This window comes from Haliotis rufescens, unplaced genomic scaffold (genome assembly GCF_023055435.1).
Source record: "Haliotis rufescens isolate VD_foot unplaced genomic scaffold, xgHalRufe1.0.p SCAF_7, whole genome shotgun sequence".
NCBI lineage: Eukaryota > Metazoa > Mollusca > Gastropoda > Lepetellida > Haliotidae > Haliotis > Haliotis rufescens.
In genome coordinates this window covers 29384153-29405901 of record NW_025964361.1, presented here as the reverse complement: position 1 = coordinate 29405901, position 21749 = coordinate 29384153, and the positions used below count along the sequence as shown (strand labels likewise).

General features: G+C 40.3%; 1 protein-coding gene and 1 long non-coding RNA gene across 5 annotated transcripts in view; one reads left to right on the top strand and one right to left on the bottom strand.

The window, feature by feature from the left end:
- Nucleotides 1–147: 147 nt before the first annotated feature.
- Nucleotides 148–10572, top strand: LOC124148113. The gene is made up of 3 exons (XR_006862919.2): nucleotides 148–326; nucleotides 835–4067; nucleotides 9395–10572. It is a non-coding gene; the product is annotated as an uncharacterized LOC124148113 (long non-coding RNA).
- A 2770-nt stretch (nucleotides 10573–13342) lies between these two features.
- The window catches only part of LOC124148111, a 67056-nt gene continuing 58649 nt past the window's right edge, over nucleotides 13343–21749 (bottom strand). For 2 of the 4 annotated variants that reach the window (XM_048387463.1, XM_048387464.1), the window contains exons 9-13: nucleotides 19118–19201; nucleotides 18722–18805; nucleotides 18081–18191; nucleotides 16612–16680; nucleotides 13343–14973 (exon numbers count right to left, since the gene is read on the bottom strand). In XM_048387463.1, coding sequence (XP_048243420.1) covers nucleotides 13925–14973; nucleotides 16612–16680; nucleotides 18081–18191; nucleotides 18722–18805; nucleotides 19118–19201 — 1397 coding nt within the window. In that variant the 3' untranslated portion in view covers nucleotides 13343–13924. The remainder of the gene's footprint in view (nucleotides 14974–16611; nucleotides 16681–18080; nucleotides 18192–18721; nucleotides 18806–19117; nucleotides 19202–21749) is intronic. The other 2 variants (XM_048387466.1, XM_048387465.1) reach the window with 2 other exon arrangements.

Here is a 21749-nt window from a genome sequence, read left to right as displayed (position 1 = left end):
CAAAAACATTTAATGCATCAACTTGTTCATTCTTTAGCCCCCATTTTTCAAAAATGAGCCATATATTTGATACGAGCTTGTAATGTACATGTAGTCTTGGGTGGCGATATATTTATCTGGTAGTTTCCGGTGTAATTTCACCGTCAATGTGAAGGTCAATGCTGCTTTCCGATCTAAGGGTGGTCATGCTGTCAAAAAGTTGAAGCAATCATCTGGCAATTTCACCCTAGTATCGAATAGACGTGAACAATGACTTCCAGATATTACAGATTCCCAATGCTATTTGGCGGAGTAATTGGTGTACTATATTTCGGTTTCTCGATGAGGTAATAAATTTTAAGAAGTTATTGAAGCCAATTAATGGCAATCCTTTTTTAAGAAAAACCCACATTTAGCTCCAAAACATCTCACACGTAGATATAATATTGTTTTCCAATAAATGTCACAAAACATCATTCTAATAAAACACAAATTATGATCGATTGACAATCTAATTAAAATATATGCAGTGTGATAGAAGAGTCTACAAAAACAAGTGGATTGCGTTTTTGTATGTCCCAAGGTGTTTTGTTGTTTAACGCCGCACTCAGCAATAATTCCGCTATGTGACGGCGGTCTGTAAATAATCGAGTCTGGACCAGACAATCCAGTAATTGACATCATGAGCATCGATCCACGCAATTGGGATACGATGACATGCATCAACCAAGTCAGCAAGCCAGACCACCCTAGCGGCAAGCATTGGTTGCTGAAGACCTATTCTAACCTCGTTCTTCACGGGTGACTTGAATAAGTATGAGTTCTGTATAAATTAAGGCTTATGTATTTTTTTAGGAAGTGGTATTTTGCTGATGGAGTTGAGGCTGCAAGAAGAAAGAATTATGAGGACACCCATTTAAGTGAAACAGCAAAGGCATTGGAAAAGACAATACGAGACGTAGAGAAGAAGGCGGGGCCAAAGACTTGAACTTCTTTGTGTGTGATTTTGAACAGCTTGACCGGAGTGTTGATATTGTACATACATAATTAAAGACAATGTTACATTATCAAGTCATGGATCAGGGATTTAATTTAGGATTCCAATCTAAGTGTCCTGTTCAAAACTGGATTTTTTTTCAGATTCAGTGGTATTTTAACACTGCATTCATTGCAATAAAGTAAAAATAATCATTAAGGCCTCTAACCCTTTATTTGTCCTGTTGAAATACAAGCATGGCATGTACATGAGCTGGGAAATGTTGACATTTGCTGTAGACTAGAGCTGAAAGTCAACCTCTGAACATGTCTAGTTTAATCTCACATGAAGTATGACTGTGATTACAACAAATGTATTTTGCCAGTTATGTCAAGTCTGTTGCCTTTTTACTTTATTAATCCGTGGGGTAGCTAATTGTGAATAAAGTGTTCGATTGTTATAAGGATGTTCGATTCCCAACATGGGTACTACGTGTGAAGCTATTTTCGGGGTTTCCCAAACAAGATAATGCTGGAAAATGCTTAAAGGTGTAAAACCATACTCACTCACTATGAGTGTTGGTCTTATAATAGTTTAAAGAAGGTATTCCAGACAGAAGATCCGTCCATTATTCAACTTGATAAACCTGTTTTGACAATCTTGCAAAATTCATTCAAAGTTTTGACTGAAAAAGCTTTACAGTTCCTGACACCTGGATGTAATGTAAATTCATACCTGTTAATTATGTGAACAGCTATGGGTCTCTATGTAATTGCAGATTCATCAGAATGCTTGACTGGTTTTGTTTCACTCTATCAATGTCCAATTTTCCAATGTCTCCATCCTGAATAATTGTCATTCATGAATAATGTCATAAAGTAATTGAATGAATGCTGTTCAATATTAATAAGAATAGTAAGGCTATTCGCCTATTGCCGATGCTGTGTACATGTCATGGGGTGCAATTTCCTTTGTCTGCCATTTCGTTGCCGGTTCAACAGCACCCAATTCATACTTTTTAATGTAACCACGTGCTGTCCGTGTTGGATGTTGATATGTTTGATGTCAAAAGACACGAGGGTGGGATTAATTTATCATCTAACATCATTCTTCCAACTCTTGCTGTTTGTAGACAGTAATAAGCAGTGTCTTCAGTGTAAAAAGTACTGCTAACAGCTTCAGTAGCAGAGCCATTAGTGATGTCATTTGATTGTGATGTCATGGTAACCAATGACATCACAATGGTCTGCAAAGCATTGTGATGCAATTTCATTGCAGCGTTATCAACATTGTAGATATATCGCTTGATATCACCCAAGCAATATCTCCTGTGGGAGCCAGTTTTGGATGATAAAGTAAGTTTAACACTAACATGGTGGAGTTGGACAGTCAGCATGGTAGGGTCCTCAGTAACAACTAAAGGGGGACAAGACCTGGGTCTAATGGCAGCCGCAGCAAGTTTGAACCAAGTTGTTAAACACTTACTTTATCAGGATGCTAATTAAATCCATATTGTAGTTACAAATTAAACCAAGATAATGTCTCAAGTTCCCACATTGCTCTAAATACAAGGTGTAGACTGAAAAACATGAAATGAGGACAAGACTGCTGAGAATTACGGTATCTCCCTTTTTACCATTTAGAAAAATGCATGCTTTAGCTACATTTGTGATGCATTTTGAAAAGTCTATGCTGTCTGACATAATTTGTGTCATGTAAATCTGAGTATGTTATATTATTTTCTGACCAGCAATAACTTTCATGGGGAAGTTTAGGCCTTGACAAAGACGTATATACGTCTCTGGGCCTTGATTTTCAAAAGGTTTGCATTGCCAAGAGAACGAGCTATATATTATTGATTTTGGATATATTTTTTACACATGATATACTATTCAAATTTACAACTATAATTGCAAAGCTTAGATGTGTTTAAGCATGATAAAAGTCATACTCTTTATTGTTGGATGTTTGCCAACGGTATTAATTATCTGTACATCATATAGCAAATGTATCAGGGATGAGATCAATTGTGCATGATAGTGTGTGCGAAGTAATATTTGTAAAAATGAAAATATGAATAGTTGAATATGGAAATCAGCAAGTGAGTGGCATCTTTGATATATGATGTTTTGACTTTTGCAAAATGGAGTCAATGACTGGCAAAATAAAGAAACACCAGTTTGACAAATGCTTGTTGAGTCTTTCCTTTCACAGAATAAATATTGAATGAACTTTGTAGATACACTGCATATTAATTGCATATCATGTAAATTCCAGGACACCTGCCTGTAATGCACTTTTTTTGACTTAAAGAATTAATGATATTATAATTTAGTGTGTTGAGCAACATGTTCTACAATAATATTATATTACCACTGGAAGAGTTTTATTATTGCACAGAACCTGCTTTTCAGTAACCATGGTAACCAATTCCAATTGGTTTTCCCTACTCATACTTGTAGGTGCACCAGTTCAATTGATTAGTGTTGTCTTTGTCAGTTTTATTTATAGGCCAGGTCAATTTGAGTTTGTTTAATAGAGTTATTTGTTCAGTAAGGAGGAGACAGAGAGGGGCATAAAAGATTAAGGTCAGGTGTGTGTTCATGAAAAAATGATACAGCAAAAAGAGGGTTTGGCCAAAATTTATCTCAACTATTAGGGGGTGTTTTTTTAAAAGAAATGACAGTTCTATTTTTTCAAATATTTTTTTTATAAATTTGAAAAGTATTTTGGGACTGGTCATTTCGTAAAACACTGCCTCGACAAATCTCAAATAAATCTATTTAAATGAAATTCTAGAATGAAAACGTGCATAAGACGTTACGTATCGGTTGACAATGCACACATTTCACGGGAGCACGTGGATTTGTTTACATCGGATGCAGCTGACTATTTTGCATCAACAATTTTCATTGGCTACTGTGGTGTACTTTACCCAATGATCGTCCGCGATACGTTTAACCTTGGAACGTGTGCCCTGTCGCCGACGAATGGAGGCGGAAGCGATGTTGAAACGAAATTCTCCAAATCTTGGTCTCGTGAGAGGTTTGAAACTCGTCGTTGGAGGAATAGTCGGATTTCATCTGTCATTTATGTGCTACACGTATCTCAGGTACTGGACACAGGGTCAGGAGAAAATGGCACCTGACACCGGAGAAACTGGCCACAATTAATAATGTCAAATGGGAGACCATTTGTACGAGGTCCAATTTTGTATAAAATGTTAGCATTAAACTCCAGACAAAATACAACCAGTTCTGAAGGTCAACAACTGTATAAATAACTATGTTAAATTCGGGTCCATTTTCTCTATAATTTGGGGACATTTTCTCCTGATTGTCAGAGCCGATTTTCTCCTGGGGCTATTTTCTCTGGATACCAGGGAGTTATGGAAAGGTCGATGATTCAGTGGGGACAGGTGGACTTTGTATCTTGTATCAAATATGATACCATGTGATGTAGCCGAGAGTCTTCATGGAGGGTTTATGTTTGTTGTTTGATGGCGCACATTGCAGTATGTCAGCTACATGACAACATTCTGTAAAAAATAATGTCTGGACCAGACAATCCAGTGACTCAGATGATGAGCATTGCTCCATGCAATTTGGATCGATAACATGCAATCAACAATGTCAGGGACCTGGACCGCCTGATCCATATCGTCCGCTCTTATGACAAGCATACATTGCTTGTGACCAAAACATTCTTACCTTGAGTTGCAGGATCGGGGGTGGGAGGGGAGGTATTGCCTCTTAACAGCTCTTAGCTATGTGTGTATACATGCACTTGAAAGAGAGTCGTCTATTTCATAAACAATGTATTCACTGTTGGGAAGGGACAGTGACTTAATACAACAGTGAACAACTGTGCACTTTGTCTTAAAAGAATGAAACTTTGCAAATGGATAGAATATGTTATGTTCATACGTAGATATTATATGCAGCAGTGAAATCTGGCCAATATTTGAATATTTTGTTTCAAACAATATTTATTTTCACTTGGTACAGTGAAAGGGGATTGATAAACAGGCAGAACCTATATAAATATCTCTCCCCAACAAAGTAAAATAATTATACAGTGGTATTGACTTGATATTATTATTTTTGTTATGTTTGTTGTTTAATGCCGCACTCAGCACTATTCCCGCTATATGACGGCTGTCTGTAAATAATCAAGTCTGGACCAGACAATCCAGTAATTGACATCATGGGATCGATGACATGCATCAACCAGGTAAACAGTTGTTAGTGAGATTTATACAAGAATACATGTTTAGACAAATCTTTTGCTCATAGAAAAGAAACGATGTACAGAGTCAAAGATATTCAGCAGTATTTCTTTGTCTAGGCTGACGTTACCAAAAAGGACGGTTTGAAGGTCATATCCATTAACATAATAATACTTAATAGCTTTCAGATCTAATCTCAGTATAATCTGGGCAAGTAAAGGTAGTGTAAAGGACTTTCATTGAAAAAAACACATGCACATTCATCATTATCACTAATATATCTTTTAAGTTTGTGACCGTTCAGATCACTACGTCCTTGTCTTAACTTACAGTGGATCATCTGATTTACTCGTGAACTAATATTTTTAAATATGTCAGGCACTTCTGATTTACTACAGTCAGAGCTACAGATAAAGCAGCGTATTTGCGTAAAATACTCCCCCAAAAATATTCAAAACCCAATTACTTTCAATTAACTTGCGTACATAAATGCATGCATTAAATGAAAAACTCTAATGTATAAAAACAGCTCGCGTAAATACCCAATGAAGCTTTTTCAGCATGGGTACAAAGGAGCTAATTTCTGAAACACAATTACAAGCTAAGTTACTTTCAGAGTCAAGCCTACAGTTAAAACCGTTATATACATCTAAAACATTATTTCATTTTTAAAAATCTTAAAATGCTCAGTAGTTTTGTGAAATAACCAATAGAGTGAAGAATAGATGAGTGAAAAAATATTGGTTACCCAATGAAAAATGTAATAACCCAATTAAAATAGAAACCCTAGAGTAAAAACTCAATTGCTCAAAAAGTTATCTGGAGCTCTGTACAATTATACGTTTTTTTAAACTGAGATAATGAACCGCCTTCTCTCAAAGTAGGATCTAGGATTCATTCCAGGCGGAGACAAGAAGGTAAATTTATTTTAAATAATTCAGTTTGGCAATTAGGCTCATAGTATTTGTTAGTGATACATGTTTCATAATGTGGACAATCCAAGGTTGTTACAGGTACCATATCACATAAATTTTTTTGCGTTGTCCCACTTTTCATTTTATAAAAAAATGCATAGTTTGTGAAAGTGTCGTCTTTCAGCCAAGGAGGATAGACCGGTTTCGTTATATAATTTTATATGACTCACGGCACCACATATTGTCCCGAGTCCATGTAGATGTAACATTTCTAGGGACATTTCTTGAGCCTTGGTGCAATTATTCCATATATGGTCACAGTAATCGATGAAGGGTAATATGAATGAACAATAGAGCGTGTGTTGACTGTGTCTGTTCAAACGATATTTCAGACTACGAAAGCAATTTATCAATGGATTTTCAGTATGGCTATGCCAATGCCCATCACTTTGTAAAGTTAGCCTGAGGTGTTTGTGGCTATTAACATTCTTTGTTTTTACATTATTCGTGAACAGATCAGGCAGGACAGTGACATTACGTTTCTTGAAAATTGAGTTGCTCCTGTTTTATCGGGATTAAATTTTAATTTCCAAGTTTTAGCCCATTGAGAAATATGTTCCAAATCATGATTGATTGAAATACTTGTTGATAATGGATCATCAATAATGACATATAGTGAAGTATTGTCAGCAAACAATTGGATGTCACAGACGATATCATTAATGAATACTAAAAATAATAAGGGTCCTAACACTGAACCTTGAGGAACACCGACAAGTACAGGTTTAACATTAGATTTGTGTATTTGAATATCTACTCCAAACTGTTCAAATGGCACCCCCAAGGCAGCATAGCCGGCACTATTAACAAGGTAGACACAATTTTATGGATAACAACTTCTTGAATACTGTAAAAAGCGACGTTTCGGTATAGATCCTTATACTGTTGTCAAGCAAGACTGAATGAGGGACATAGTACAGAATATATATAGTATGTGGAGGATTAACAGTAGCAACAATTACATACATGAGTGGGATAACATAGGTAGGTGTTGACAACAAAGGGATGATGCTGTCACAACACGATGGACAGAGAACACATAGGTAGAATCCAATGGGACATGGACCGCCTCCGTGGTCTTGTGGTAGAGCGTCCGCCCGGAGAGCGGAAGGTCCAGGGTTCGATCCCGGGCCGCGTCATACAAAAAGACGTTAAAAGATTGTACTTGTTGTTACCCTGTCTGGCGCTCGGCATTAAGGGGCTAAAACAAGGACTGGTCGGCTCGGAGTCAGTATACTGTGTCTGAGTGAGGTATTCATGTTAAACTGCGGCATGGTATCTCAGTGAGCTAGCACTATAAATCGGCATCAGTCCGGACTAGTACAAGCAGCCACACACACACATACACGTGCATGCACGTCGCTATATAAGTGCAATAATCTTGGACGCGACGTTAAACCCAATTTCACCTCACCAATGGGACATGAAGCCAATGTAAACGTGTAAGACTTGCATCATTTCATACTTTCCTTCCACATCAAGCTCATGAGCTGTAAATCCCATTTCTGGTGTCCCCGTCGTGATATTGCTGGAATATTGCTAAAAGTGGCATAAAACCATTCTCACTCACTCATCCATAAGCTGTAATACAACTGAAATCCTTTTCAAAGCGTTAAACCCAACTCACTCACTCACTCTTTGACGTAAGTTAGTTACTGTTAGGGGTCATGTATTATTAGGGCTGTTCCAATTCACTCGCGTATTCTGTGAATCTAACCATATCCATTCATGAATTAAATTAGTTATTCGTGGCCACTAGAATCGAATATTTATGAATACGCAATCATCTTATAAAATTTAATTTGACAGTATTGTGGTCACTGGTCATTGCCGTATTTGAGCATATATTTATACCTAGTAAGTGCAGTATATAAATGTATAATATATTAATAATTAACAAACTATGTCAAATAATTTATGTTGTTATTGTTTCACTGAATATAACAAATAATACATCAACTGCTGACTTGTTATTGTATTCATGAATTAATATTCGTTACCCTATATTCGTGATACGTATCGTATTCGCCTAATTTTGTATTCGTTGCAGCCCTATTTATTATAGAGGTGGGTTGGTCAAGAGGGAATCAGGGGAGGGTTACCCCAAAATATGACAACAATTATGGGAGGGTCATAGAGAAGAAAACTTCAATTTGGGGAGGGACATGAAGTTAGTTTACAAGGACATGGGGAGGGTCATACAAAACTTCACAATGATTAGTGCATCAAAAGTCTCTGGACCTCCCCTCCTCCAATTTAAAAACTGTTGGCAGTGTTTTATCTGCATCTCTTCAGGCAATGCAGCACACATAATCCAGTCTGTTAAGCATGGCTTTGTAATGTGTAAGCAAATAAGCCTAATGTATCTGTAACCCAAATTGCTCACATTGAATACATTGGGTACTCATGCATTATACCGGACACCAATCCGCCATGTTTGTTTGATGCAACTAATAAAGTGTTTTGTATCTACTTTGATAATAAACATTTCGTTTACTTACGAAAGCATTTAATTCAGGCCATTGAGTGGAAGGGGCAAGCCACCCAAACCCCTTGTTTTAAAGAGGCGACAAAAATGGCGCCTGAAAAACATAGAAACTGTTACTGAGGGATAAGCTCGTTCAAATCCCTGACCAAAATGCTAGAAGGTGTCCGGTATACCACATTCTTGCCATACATTGTAACAACAGCTAGACTGCTTACTTACAAAGTCGATGTTGCAGAACATTGTAATTTATTTGAAAAGTTGCATTGGTTAAGCATCAGCACCGAACTGAAATGGTTATTTCCGTCCTGTGTAACTTTGGTTCCCTGTCGGGATTCTGGGTGTGAATTGTTCCCCAGCAAACTATTCTGGTAGTAAGAGTGACCCGACAGCCTGGATTGTTGCTCATAATATCAATCATTGGTTTGTGTGGTCCAAACTGGATTATACACAGGCTGCTGTCATATAGCTGACATGCAGGCATAGCGGTATAGCGGCATTAAACAACAATCATGTTGGGCATTACTTATGGTGCGGCAATATCAACATGGCATTTTACAAACTACTAGCTCTCTCTATATCTCCACAGGGTCGGTCGGTTAGCCTAGTGGTTAAGGTGTTCTTGCCGAAGACCCAGGTTTGATTCCCTACATTGGTACAATATGTGAAGCCCATTTCTGGTGTCCCCCTCTGTGATATTGCTGGAGTATTGCTAAAAGCGCCGTAAAACCTCACTCACTCTATCTCCACAGGAGGACATACTATGAGACGCCCCTGGAGAGGAAAATCCGACCCGAGGAGGGTCCCCAGGAGTGACAAGGGGAGTGACAAGGGGAGTGACAAGGGGACATGTAGGGATGTGATACTTGGATTAATCACGAGACAATCGCATGATAAACAATTCCAGATATGCACTTCCATCAACTAGCCGAGTGTGTGACAGACGAACATCAGTTGTGGGAGTCTTACACAGGGTGGTGGAGTTGCACCAAGGAGGAAGTTTTAGTCAATACAACAGAAAACAAGTCCCTGTATATAAAAGTATATTAAATTAGGTTATTATTTGAAATGTATATGACCTTAGGAACTATGTTGAACCTGTATCTATAGTATGTCCATGTACATTTCCCGAGCAGTGGAACTAGCTGGCCGACAATCATACACAAGTCAAGCGATCAGTTAAGTTATAATCAACCTCTGGTCCTAGTTTGAAAATCCCTGTTCTAAGTACATGTACTGTCATATGAAACTTGTGTACACTATCCAGGGCTTTATTTTAGCTATACAAAGCATGCACAAGTGCAACTTATTATTGAAAAATGCAACCTAATATTTATGTCAACATGCACTTAGTGCCTATCAAAAACAATTGTGTCCTTCTTACCTTTTCTTTTGTCCACACAAAATTGTTCTTTGAACACACTCAATACCTCTAAAGTTTATTTACCATACAACATCTTGTCATGTCATGCTTTCTTAGGCGTGATGTTTTCACACTGTGAGTAGGGCGGTGGGGTAGCCTAGTGGTTAAAGCATTCGCTTGTAACGTCGAAGACCTGGGTTCAGGTCCCCACATGGGTACAATGTGTGAAGCCAATTTCTGGTGTCCCCCAAGTGATATTGCTGGAATATTGCTAAAAGCATCGTAAAACACCATTCACTCACTCACACTGTGGGTACTTCACACCATACATCAGTAGTTTTTGTGACCCCAGCAATAGATCGACCTATGTTTTAACTTCGAGACCAGGTTGCAACCTGGTTCTGTTTGGTGCAACTTAGTTTTCATGTCAACATGCACCTGGTGCAAGTAAGATCAAGTTCCTTAAATCAAGCCCTGCTGTCTCATTTGCACAGCTGTCTATTGCATGTGTAGTTGTGTACGCAAATGAATTCACATATTATGCCTATAAAATCAAAACAAAATTAATTTAGTTTTTTATTTTATACATGACTGAGTGATTGAATTACTATTTATTACTCCAGAGCCCTCCAGTAATCACATTTGTGAATAGCTTGTCAAACTTTCAATTCTGCATCTATCTGACCCAGGTTTATACACACCTGCCAGCCAAGTTTGATTGTATAACTTTGGCCGTTTTACTACAGGTTTCACATGTGTGAGTCAGAGCATGCTGCACGAAGTTTACATGGATGAAATGTGACACGACAGACTGGATGGTGTAGGACAGCATAACCTTTGCCATTAACACTCGACCTGTGAAGATCCGGGGTGGGATAGGTCTTTACAACCCGTAAAAGGCGACTATGCTTGTCGTAAGAGGCTACTAACGGGATCGGGTGGTCAGGCTTGCTGACTTGGTTTGATGCATGTCATCGTATCCCAATTACGTGGATCGATGCTCATGATGTCAATCACTGGATTGTCTGGTCCAGACTTGATTATTTACAGACCGCTGTCATAGAGCTGGAATATTGCTGAGTGCGGCGTTGAACAACAAACAAACAAACAAAAGCAATTAACACTCATGTTGTCAAGTTATAAAACAACCAACCAAACAAATGGAAAAGCTTCGAGTCGAACATTTAACATTTGAACCTCATGCTGCGTGTTCAGTTCCAAATTCAATTTAGCATGGTTAAATCCACAGGTAACCTAGCTCTACATTGAGAACACAGTATGTTTATCTCCTAATGAGTCTTCGATTAACATATTAAATCATTTCATTCTCTGCCTTCTTCTTTGGTTTTGTGGTGTTAAAGATGGTGGATTCATTGATGTTTATAGTTAGGTTAAGTCGATTCAATAGATTCAGGGATAGTGGGGTAGCCTCGTGGTTAAAGTGTTCGCTCTTCACACCAAAGGTCGGGGTTCGATTCCTCACATGGGTACAATGTTTGAAGCCTGTTTCTTACGTCCCATGTCGTGATTTTGCTGGAATATTGCTAAAAGCGGCGTAAAACACCATTCACTCACTCACACTGTGGGTACTTCACACCATACATCAGTAGTTTTTGTGACCCCAGCAATAGATCGACCTATGTTTTAACTTCGAGACCAGGTTGCAACCTGGTTCTGTTTGGTGCAACTTAGTTTTCATGTCAACATGCACCTGGTGCAAGTAAGATCAAGTTCCTTAAATCAAGCCCTGCTGTCTCATTTGCACAGCTGTCTATTGCATGTGTAGTTGTGTACGCAAATGAATTCACATATTATGCCTATAAAATCAAAACAAAATCAATTTCTTTTTTTATTTTATACATGACTGAGTGAATGAATTACTATTTATTACTCCAGAGCCCTCCAGTAATCACATTTGTGAATAGCTTGTCAAACTTTCAATTCTGCATCTATCTGACCCAGGTTTATACACACCTGCCAGCCAAGTTTGATTGTATAACTTTGGCCGTTTTACTACAGGTTTCACATGTGTGAGTCAGAGCATGCTGCACGAAGTTTACATGGATGAAATGTGACACGACAGACTGGATGGTGTAGGACAGCATAACCTTTGCCATTAACACTCGACCTGTGAAGATCCGGGGTGGGATAGGTCTTTACAACCCGTAAAAGGCGACTATGCTTGTCGTAAGAGGCTACTAACGGGATCGGGTGGTCAGGCTTGCTGACTTGGTTTGATGCATGTCATCGTATCCCAATTACGTGGATCGATGCTCATGATGTCAATCACTGGATTGTCTGGTCCAGACTTGATTATTTACAGACCGCTGTCATAGAGCTGGAATATTGCTGAGTGCGGCGTTGAACACCAAACAAACAAACAAAAGCAATTAACACTCATGTTGTCAAGTTATAAAACAACCAACCAAACAAATGGAAAAGCTTCGAGTAAAACATTTAACATTTGAACCTCATGCTGCGTGTTCAGTTCCAAATTCAATTTAGCATGGTTAAATCCACAGGTAACCTAGCTCTACATTGAGAACACATTATGTTTATCTCCTAATCAGTCTTCGATTAACATATTAAATCATTTCATTCTCTGCCTTCTTCATTGGTTTTGTGGTGTTAAAGATGGTGGATTCATTGATGTTTATAGTTAGTTTAAGTCGATTCAATAGATTCAGGGATAGTGGGGTAGCCTCGTGGTTAAAGTGTTCGCTCTTCACGCCAAAGGTCGGGGTTTGATTCCTCACATGGGTACAATGTGTGAAGCCTGTTTCTTACGTCCCATGTCGTGATTTTGCTGGAATATTGCTAAAAGCGGCGTAAAACCTCACTCACTCACTCTAGTAGATTTAATGTCCGAGACCTGCATCACTTCGGTTGTCTCCTCATACATCAAGCTGACATGATGTGATATACCTGGAATACTGTTCAATGTGACATTAAATCCATCTCACTCCTGTAGATGTTTTTTATCAACATTTGTGCAACCTATAACTTGGAAACTACTACATATATTCTTTTCAAACTTGGTGAATTTTACCTATAAGTGATGTGCAGTGCAAAGTCTGATTTCAATATTTGGATTTCCTGAAAATATAAAGCTTTTTTCATTTTTCAATTAGATTTTTTTTACATAATCCAACCAATTGGGGGCACAGTTTCTATACAAATAGGAGAGGTGCAGTGCAAAGTTTGATTTTGATAAGTGGATTTTTCTGAGAAATTTTGAGGTACCAGTGTATTTGAATGATTTCAATCCAGCTTTTGGTCGACTGCAGGATTTGCAAAGCATGTATTACGTAAACTAAGTGACAACAGATATTTTCCAAATCTTTTCATGTTTTTAATGAAGGCGCTCAAGTGATTTGATGCACTTCGTGAGGAAAGATGACAAAATAGATGTTGATGATCAATCAGATAGTCTTGACTGCGTGCTGCCATTTTGTTTTAAGCAAATGCAAGTGATATGAGAGGTGGAATCTGATTGGTCCATAGGAGGAACACAGAAAGACAGAATAGCCATTGGTAGCGCTACGATCAAGCCACAAAATTCCAGCCTAGTTCAGCAAGGGTGGAATCTGGACTGTTCTAGTCAGTTAACTCCCTTGCCTCGGGAAGATGATTTGGAGGTAACAGTGTGCAGATATGTGTTTTGAGGCAATCTGTGATCTTATAAGTGTTATGAAAGCATATTGCATATGAAATAGTTTGAGGGAACTAAAGGCAAACATCCCTAAAATTTAAAAAAAAGAGGTCATTGTGTTGAAATATATTTCAAAGATGGAATGTTAAGAAATGAATTCCATTGTTCGTCAGTTTCACCAATGTAGAAAACATCATTATGTACTAAACACTGTCCAATACAGAGTTCATTCTACCTGCTTTCTCAATCTTCCACATTTATGAAAATCTACTCGTCTCTGCCCTCGACGGAGACGGGACTGTCAGGCTGGGAGTCTCCTTGGCCTGCAACATCTGGAGGGTCAACCATGTAAGTAGACAGTGAAGTTTCATCCACATCTGTTCGCACTGTAAGAACAGGGTTAAAGCCGATAGAGTTATTTTCATTCTGCTTATTGATGCTGTCCAACTGTCTGTATAAGAACTCTGTTGTAGCCCCAGCTGAGACTTCACTCGGGGGGATCACATCAAAAACATAGTCCCCATGAGCCCTGGCATAATCAGTGTTGTATGTCACAGTGCTTTTGAAGTCCGCATCAGCATTGTCAGATTCAGAAGGACGTGTGTATATTCCTCTAAGAGGTCTTGTTGCTATGGAGACAGAGTCATCCACTCCCACTGGACTGTCACATTTGGACTCACTGAGGGAGTCATAGGCTGAATCCTCTTGACGATAGAACCTCTCATCAAACCATTGTGGGTCCGACTTTTGGAAATGTTTGGCTTTTCTTATGGCCTCCAGTAACTGTCGCCCGCTTGAAGTTGCATCCAGGTTAACCATTTCATCAAGATCAGACTCTCCACTCATCTCATGGATGTGACACAGGAACTCCTTGAAGTGTTTCGGCAACATGTACTGAACACCGGGACTGACCTCCTTCAAGATGAAGTCCTCATCAGTGTAGTCAAAATGGGCTAGGATTGTCTTCTTGAAGAACCCTGGCTCTGATGACTTCGCCATGACATGGGTGAGGGCCGGAGAGAAGGTGTCGCCCTCTGGGCCCTCGTCCAATCTTCTCAGAGATGCATTGGTGTTGCGAGTTTCAAAAAGTTTGAACGCTGCCTCCGAGTTGATGATGATCACGAAGTCAGCCTGATCAATGTGTGTGAGAATCCATTGGTAGACTCCCATTGTCTGGACTGCTCGTGGGAACCAGCGAAGAAAGAAGACCTCACAGCAGCATTGGTTCTTGAGATGGCTGGCCAGATTGGTGATCGCATTCATGTGGTCCTTGTGATCTTCCGCATACACCAAGTAAACCTTCCTCACATAAAGAGCTGCAACATAAACACATTCAGTTAGAAAGCATTGTATAGATAACGGTTGACCCAGTGGTCTAAGGCATCTCTATTTGCATTCAGATTTGCGCCCTTCAGTTGTCCAGGACCGGCAATGATCCTTGGTTCGAATCTCAAATTTCTTTGACCACAGAGTCATCTTCGTCCCCTGCCTGGCTGAAGCAATGATATGGTCAATGTAAACCCAAAGCCACTTTCACAAAAAAAATTCAGAAACCGTACAAGATGGAAGTGACAAGATGAGATAAGACAAGAGTTGACCTTACATTCTTGAACTAATAAATAAATAGTTTGTGTTCATTCCCATTGGAGATATCATAATACTGTTACATTAATACCCGCTGTGATATTGCTGGAATATTGCTAAAAGCGGCGTAAAACCATACTCACTCACTGTTACATTAATATCTTCATCAGGCACAATCTTTGGTTTATTTGTTTGTTTAACCCCACACTCAGCAATATTTCAGCTATAAGACGGTGGCCTGTAAATAATGGAGTCTGGACCAGACAATCCAGTGATTGACATCATGAGCCTGATTTTGGGATACGGTGACATGCATCAACCTAGTCAGCCAGCCTGACCACCCGAACCCTTTAGTCGTCTCTTTTGACAGCATAGTCGCCTTTTACGGCAAGCATAGGTTGCTGAAGATCTATTCTAACTCGCATCTTCACTAGTATTTATATTATTTTGACAACGTGGGCTATATGACATTATATATTGATCACCAGTACACTTGACTCTTTCAAGAAGACGCGAGGAGATTATGTAATGTCTAACTAGAAAAGAGATGGTCTGACCATTTGATACTCTTAGGGGGCAGGGGCTGGATTTTATGGAATAAACTTATTTTGTCCCAGAAAATGCTTGATAAAGAAAATTTTGATTCTGTTGAAATGTTTTTGGTCTGCCTGAAAACATACATTGTCCCTAAAAAGATCATAATACGTTTCTTTTGCACATTGGCAATCTCATTAAAATCAAATCTTAGTTCTCGCTTTCGCTAAGCAAATCTGAAGACATCCCATTATGGGTCACGTCAGAACGACCTTTCATCCAACCAATCAAAGCGTCGCTTACCAGAACCTGAAAGTGACAGTGTGTTTTCTAATCATGCAAACTCGAAAACGTTAACACGGGGTATTCCGAATGACAGTTACGGCCCATACGACTGATTCCGTCAAAATTATCGTCTATCTCTCGCTTCCGTGGGATAAACATTTGAATAGAGGAGGCGTTGCACAGTATGTGGGAAGCACTGCCATACAATCACAACCATATATTAGACATTTCGGTATGTTCGTTTGTTCAGTTTTCAAACTATTAATCGAGAACTGTGTCAACATATTTTTAAGCGTAGTCTGAAATGGAAGTCGCCAGGTTGAAAAGAGTGCGGTAAAGCTCGAGAAAGCTGCTTTCTAAACGCTGATGTCGACTTCTTGTTATTCATTTCAGTGGTCGGTCAAAGTTCGTGGAAAGTTCGTGGAAAGGTCGTTCTGACGTGACCCGTAATGGGATGTTCTCAGATCTTTGTTTAGCGGCAGCGAGAACTTAGATCTAATTTGAATGAGATTGGCACACTGGGAACCAGTACATGTTAAAACTGTTCATACCAGGTCGACTGTGTGTGCCATTGCCGCGGTCACGGGTTGGGATGCTATTATACATGAGACGCTGTGTTGCTGGAAATAAAATAAAAAGAATCGGGTTGAGTTTGCAAAGCAGGATATTTATTTACAGTTGTTCTTGTTTTTCAAATTTACAGGGATTCACAGGGCTCTGTGGTTTGTCAGCACCATACTGTGGCTTGGGGGATTGGCCAAAGTGGTAAATGTCAGTGTCGCCTTTATTAAGCTGACATGCCGTGATGTTTTGTTTATTTGTTGTTTAACGTCCCACTCAGCAATATTACAGCTATATGATGGCGGTATGTAAATATTTGAATCTGGACCAGACAATCCAGTGATTGACATCATGAGCATCGATCCACGTAATTGGGATACGATGACATGCATCAAACCAAGTCAGCAAGCCTGACCACCCGATCCTGTTGTCGCCTCTTGCGACTAGTCACAGTTGGTATACTGTGTCTGAGTGGGGGATCCATGTTAAACTGAGGTTTGGTGTCTCAGTAGGATTGAACTATAAAACCGGCATTTATCTTGACTAGAACAAGCAGCCACACACACAAACACATGCATGCAATATCTATGCAATAGACCCGGGAAGATTCCGGGGTAGAATAGGTCTTCAGCAACCCCTGCTTGCCGTAAAAGGTGACTATGCTTGTCGTAAAAGGCAACTAACGGGATCGGTTGGTCAGGCTCGCTGACTTGGTTGATGCATGTCATCGTATCCCAATTGCATGGATTGATGCTCATGACATTAATCACTGGATTGTCTGGTCCAGACTCGATTATTTACAGACCGCCGTCATATAGCTGGAATATTGCTGAGTGCGGCGTTAAACAACAAACCAACCAACTATGAACACGATGTTACACCCCATTTCATATCACATCAACCTCTATCACAAGTAGATTCCAACACCATTATCAAGTACAGCAGGATCTAGAATTGAAGCGACGTCATCATGACAAGTAGGGGCGGTGGGGCAGCCTAGTGGTTAAAGCGTTAGCTCATCATGCCGAACACCCGGGTTCTAGTCCCCACATGGGTACATTATGTGAAGCACATTCCTGGTGACCTGCGTCCAATCCTTGGCCGCGTCCTACCAAAAGACGTTAAAAGTTGGTACTTGTTATCCTGTCTGGCGCTCGACATTAAGGGCTAAAACAAGGACTGGTCGGCTCGGTGTCAGCATACTGTGTCTAAGTGGGGTATTCATGTTCAACTGCGTCTAGCGCTCTAAATCAGCATCAGTCCGTCTAGTACAAGCACACAAACACACACATACATATGCAAGCTATATAAGTGCGATAATCTTGATCGCGACGTTAAACCCCATTTCACCTCACCTTGTCCCCCCTGTGATATTGCTGAAATATTCCTAAAAGCAGGGTAAAAACATGCGCAATAAAGTTAACAATCATGATAAGTAATGGTCAACGATTCAACTTACCCCAAGACAACTTCTTGCCCCACAGCATAACTACCACCATGCACACAAAGCCGCAGCCTATCAGGACGCCAACCGTTCCCGCTACCACTGTAATAAGTCTCTTTGACATAGCTGAACAAAATATAAAGGAACAGTTAACAGTAGAGTCAAAGAAACCCATCCCTGGGCTAAATTACTTCAGTGTCTCTAGAACAAATTATTATTTTCTCCTTAAATAACCCTTCCAGGAAGGACCGCCTCCGTGGTCTAGTGGTATAGCGTCCGCCCGAAGAGCGGAAGGTCCAGGGTTCGATCCCCGACCTCGTCATACCAAAAGACGTTAAAAGATGGTACTTGTTGTTACCCTGTCTGGCGCTCGGCATTAAGGGGCTAAAACAAGGACTGGTCGGCTCGGAGGCAGTATACTGTGTCTGAGTGGGGTATTCATGTTAAGCTGCGGCATGGTATCTCAGTGAGCTAGCACTATAAATCGGCATCAGTCCGGACTAGTACAAGCAGCCACAGACACACACACGTACATGCACGTCGCTATATAAGTGCAATAATCTTGGACGCGACGTTAAACCCCATTTCACCTCACCCTCCAGGAAGATGCGGATGAATTATTTCACATGTCTATGATCTACGTCAGGAATACTAACTTGTCTCGGCCACCCCAGGATCTTGTGAGTTGGCGAGGGTGTCTTTCGCTACTGGAGATGTCGATGTCACGGATGAGGCATCTTCTGTTTAACACAGAACAGGGATTATATATTGGCATAGTGAGGAGGATGGGCAGAGGTTGTGAGATGGATAAGACAGTGATAGTGAGAAGATGGATGGAGTAGTGAGAAGAATGGACAGTTAAAGGGGTAGTTTACTGACAAAGACGCCCAGTCATCTAGATTATTTTTTTGTTAATGCAGCTTATTTCTAATGTAAAAAAAGTTTAAGAAGGACCCAATCTCAGAAGATGCGGTTGAAGTATTTTCATACAAGTCCATCAACTTCGTAAGGTAGCCTCGGTTCGTAATCAATACTCAACCAGGAATACTAACTTGACTCCACCACCCCTGAATCTTGTGAGGTAGCGAGGGTGTCTGTCGCTACTGGAGATGTCGATGGTGCGGATGAGGCATCCTCTGTTGAACACAGAACAGGGATGTATGGGGATAGTGAGAAATATTGATATTGGGAGTGAGATGGATGAACAGTGACAGTGAAAAGTATGAACTGGGATAGTGAGAAGGATCAACAGGGATAGTGAGAAGATGAACAGGGATTAGCGAGAAGGATTGATGGGAATAGTGAGAAGAATCAACAGGGATAGTGAGAAGATGAACAGGGATTAGCGAGAAGGATCAACAGGGATAGTGAGAAGATGAACAGGGACTAGCGAGAAGGATGGAACGGAATAGCGAGAAGATGAACAGGGATAGTGAGAAGGATGAACAGGGATAGTGAGAAGGATGGACAGGGATAGCGAGAAGATGAACAGGGATAGTGAGAAGGATGAACAGGCACGGAGAGAAGGATGTACAGGAATAGTGAGAAGGATGGATAGGGATAGAAGATGAACAGGGATAGGGGGATGGGCAGGGATAGTGAGAAGGATTGATAGGGATAGTGAGAATGATGGACAGGGATAGTGAGAAGATGAACAGGGATAGTGAGAAGGATGAACAGGCACGGAGAGAAGGATGTACAGGAATAGTGAGAAGGATGGATAGGGATAGAAGATTAACAGGGATAGTGGGGATGGGCAGGGATAGTGAGAAGGATGGATAGGGATAGTGAGAATGATGGACAGGGACGTAGAGAAGGATGGACAGGGATAGTGAGAAGGATAAACAGGGATGGAGAGAAGGATGAACAGTGATAGTGAGAAGGATGAACCGGGATGGAGAGAAGGATGGACAGGGATAGTGAGAAGGATGAACCGGGATGGAGAGAAGGATGGACAGGGATATTGAGAAGGATGGATAGGGATAGAAGATGACCAGGGATAGTGAGGATGGACAGGGATAGTGAGAAGATGAACAGGGATGGAGAGAAGGATGGATAGGGATAGTGAGAATGATGGACAGGGACGGAGAGAAGGATTGACAGGGATAGTGAGAAGGATGAACCGGGATGGAGAGAAGGATGGACAGGGATAGTGAGAAGGATGGACAGGGATAATGAGAAGGATGAACCTGGATGGAGAGAAGGATGAACAGGGATAATGAGAAGGATGAACCTGGATGGAGAGAAGGATGAACAGGGATAGTGAGAAGGATGAACAGTGACGGAGAGAAGGATGGACAGAGATAGTGAGAAGGATGAACAGGAACGGAGAGAAGGATGAACAGTGAAAGTGAGAAGGATGAACCGGGTGGGTAAGAAGGATGAAGGGGGGTAATGGAAAAAATGGACACTAATAGTGAGAAGGATGCATTGGGTTAGTCAGATGGATTGAGGGGGGTATTGAGAAGGATTGACGGATAGTGAGAAGACGAAAAGGGCAAGTGAGAAGGATGGAGGGGGATAGTCAGATGGATGAATGGGGATAGTGAGAAGGATGGATGGGGATAGTGAGAAGGATGGATGGGGATAGTGAGAAGTGTATATGAGGGATATCCTCATTTCCTAGAATGGACGAGCCTACCTATACTGTTGTTATGCCGTCGAAACAACATTCATTAATATTTTGTTAATATGACGTATAAACGTGTGTGTTCCGGCAGTCCAAAGAAACGATCGTAATATATATCTGGCCAGTAAAGATTTATAACCTGAACATTGTACCTTCTCGTGAACCACCGGTTTTCAACCAGTTCCATGGTCTAATGGTTAGAGTGCCTGACAACAGATCAGGAGTGCTCGTGGGTTTCGCCAAGTTGGTAAACGTCTGAAACCTGCACCACTTCGGGCTGTCTACCCACATGAAGCTGACACGCCGTGATATAATTTGAATACTGTTATAAGCGGCGTTAATCGAACTCATTGACTGATCAGGAAGTTGTGGTTTCGATTCCCGGCATCCTTTATGAAAGTGTTTCCATTCTTGTCTTCGATGTTAGAACATTGCACGTTTGAAACATTTAAGTCCAAAACCTCAGCAGGGATGAGGTCTTACTTGGAAAAAGTGAAAAAGTAGAACTTTATCCCAGGTCTTACTGAGAATAGTTTGGTGCAATGGCAGTGCCAACACAGAGGTTTATAAAAGAAGGGAAGTTAATGTGTACGTTTGGTTTCCATCACCGACCCTACTGTTTTGGAGAAAGTCACATATCAGGTGAAATAAAGCATTAGTAGCTTCATACGCCAGCTGATATATAGAGGATTCATCACGAGTGTTTTTTAATATGGGAAATATCAACCGAGTCTTAGTTAATCGGTATTTGCCGAGCCTTTGGCGAGGAAAATACCAATTAACGGGACGAGGTTGATATTTCCCATATTAAAAAACCACGAGTGATGAATTCTATTTATCATTTTCACATTTTTGCTTCCCAATTAAGGAATAATTGCATTAAACATTAACATCAGCAACTTGTCGAAATCTTACGTATAGATCGTGCGTAGTGATACATGTTTTCCATAGCCGTGTAAACCAAAATAAACAACCTCCTAACTCCTTTATGGCATATTCCTTCGCTGAGAAAAAAAGTTCCTCGGATTATTTTAAACAAAATACTTGAACAGACT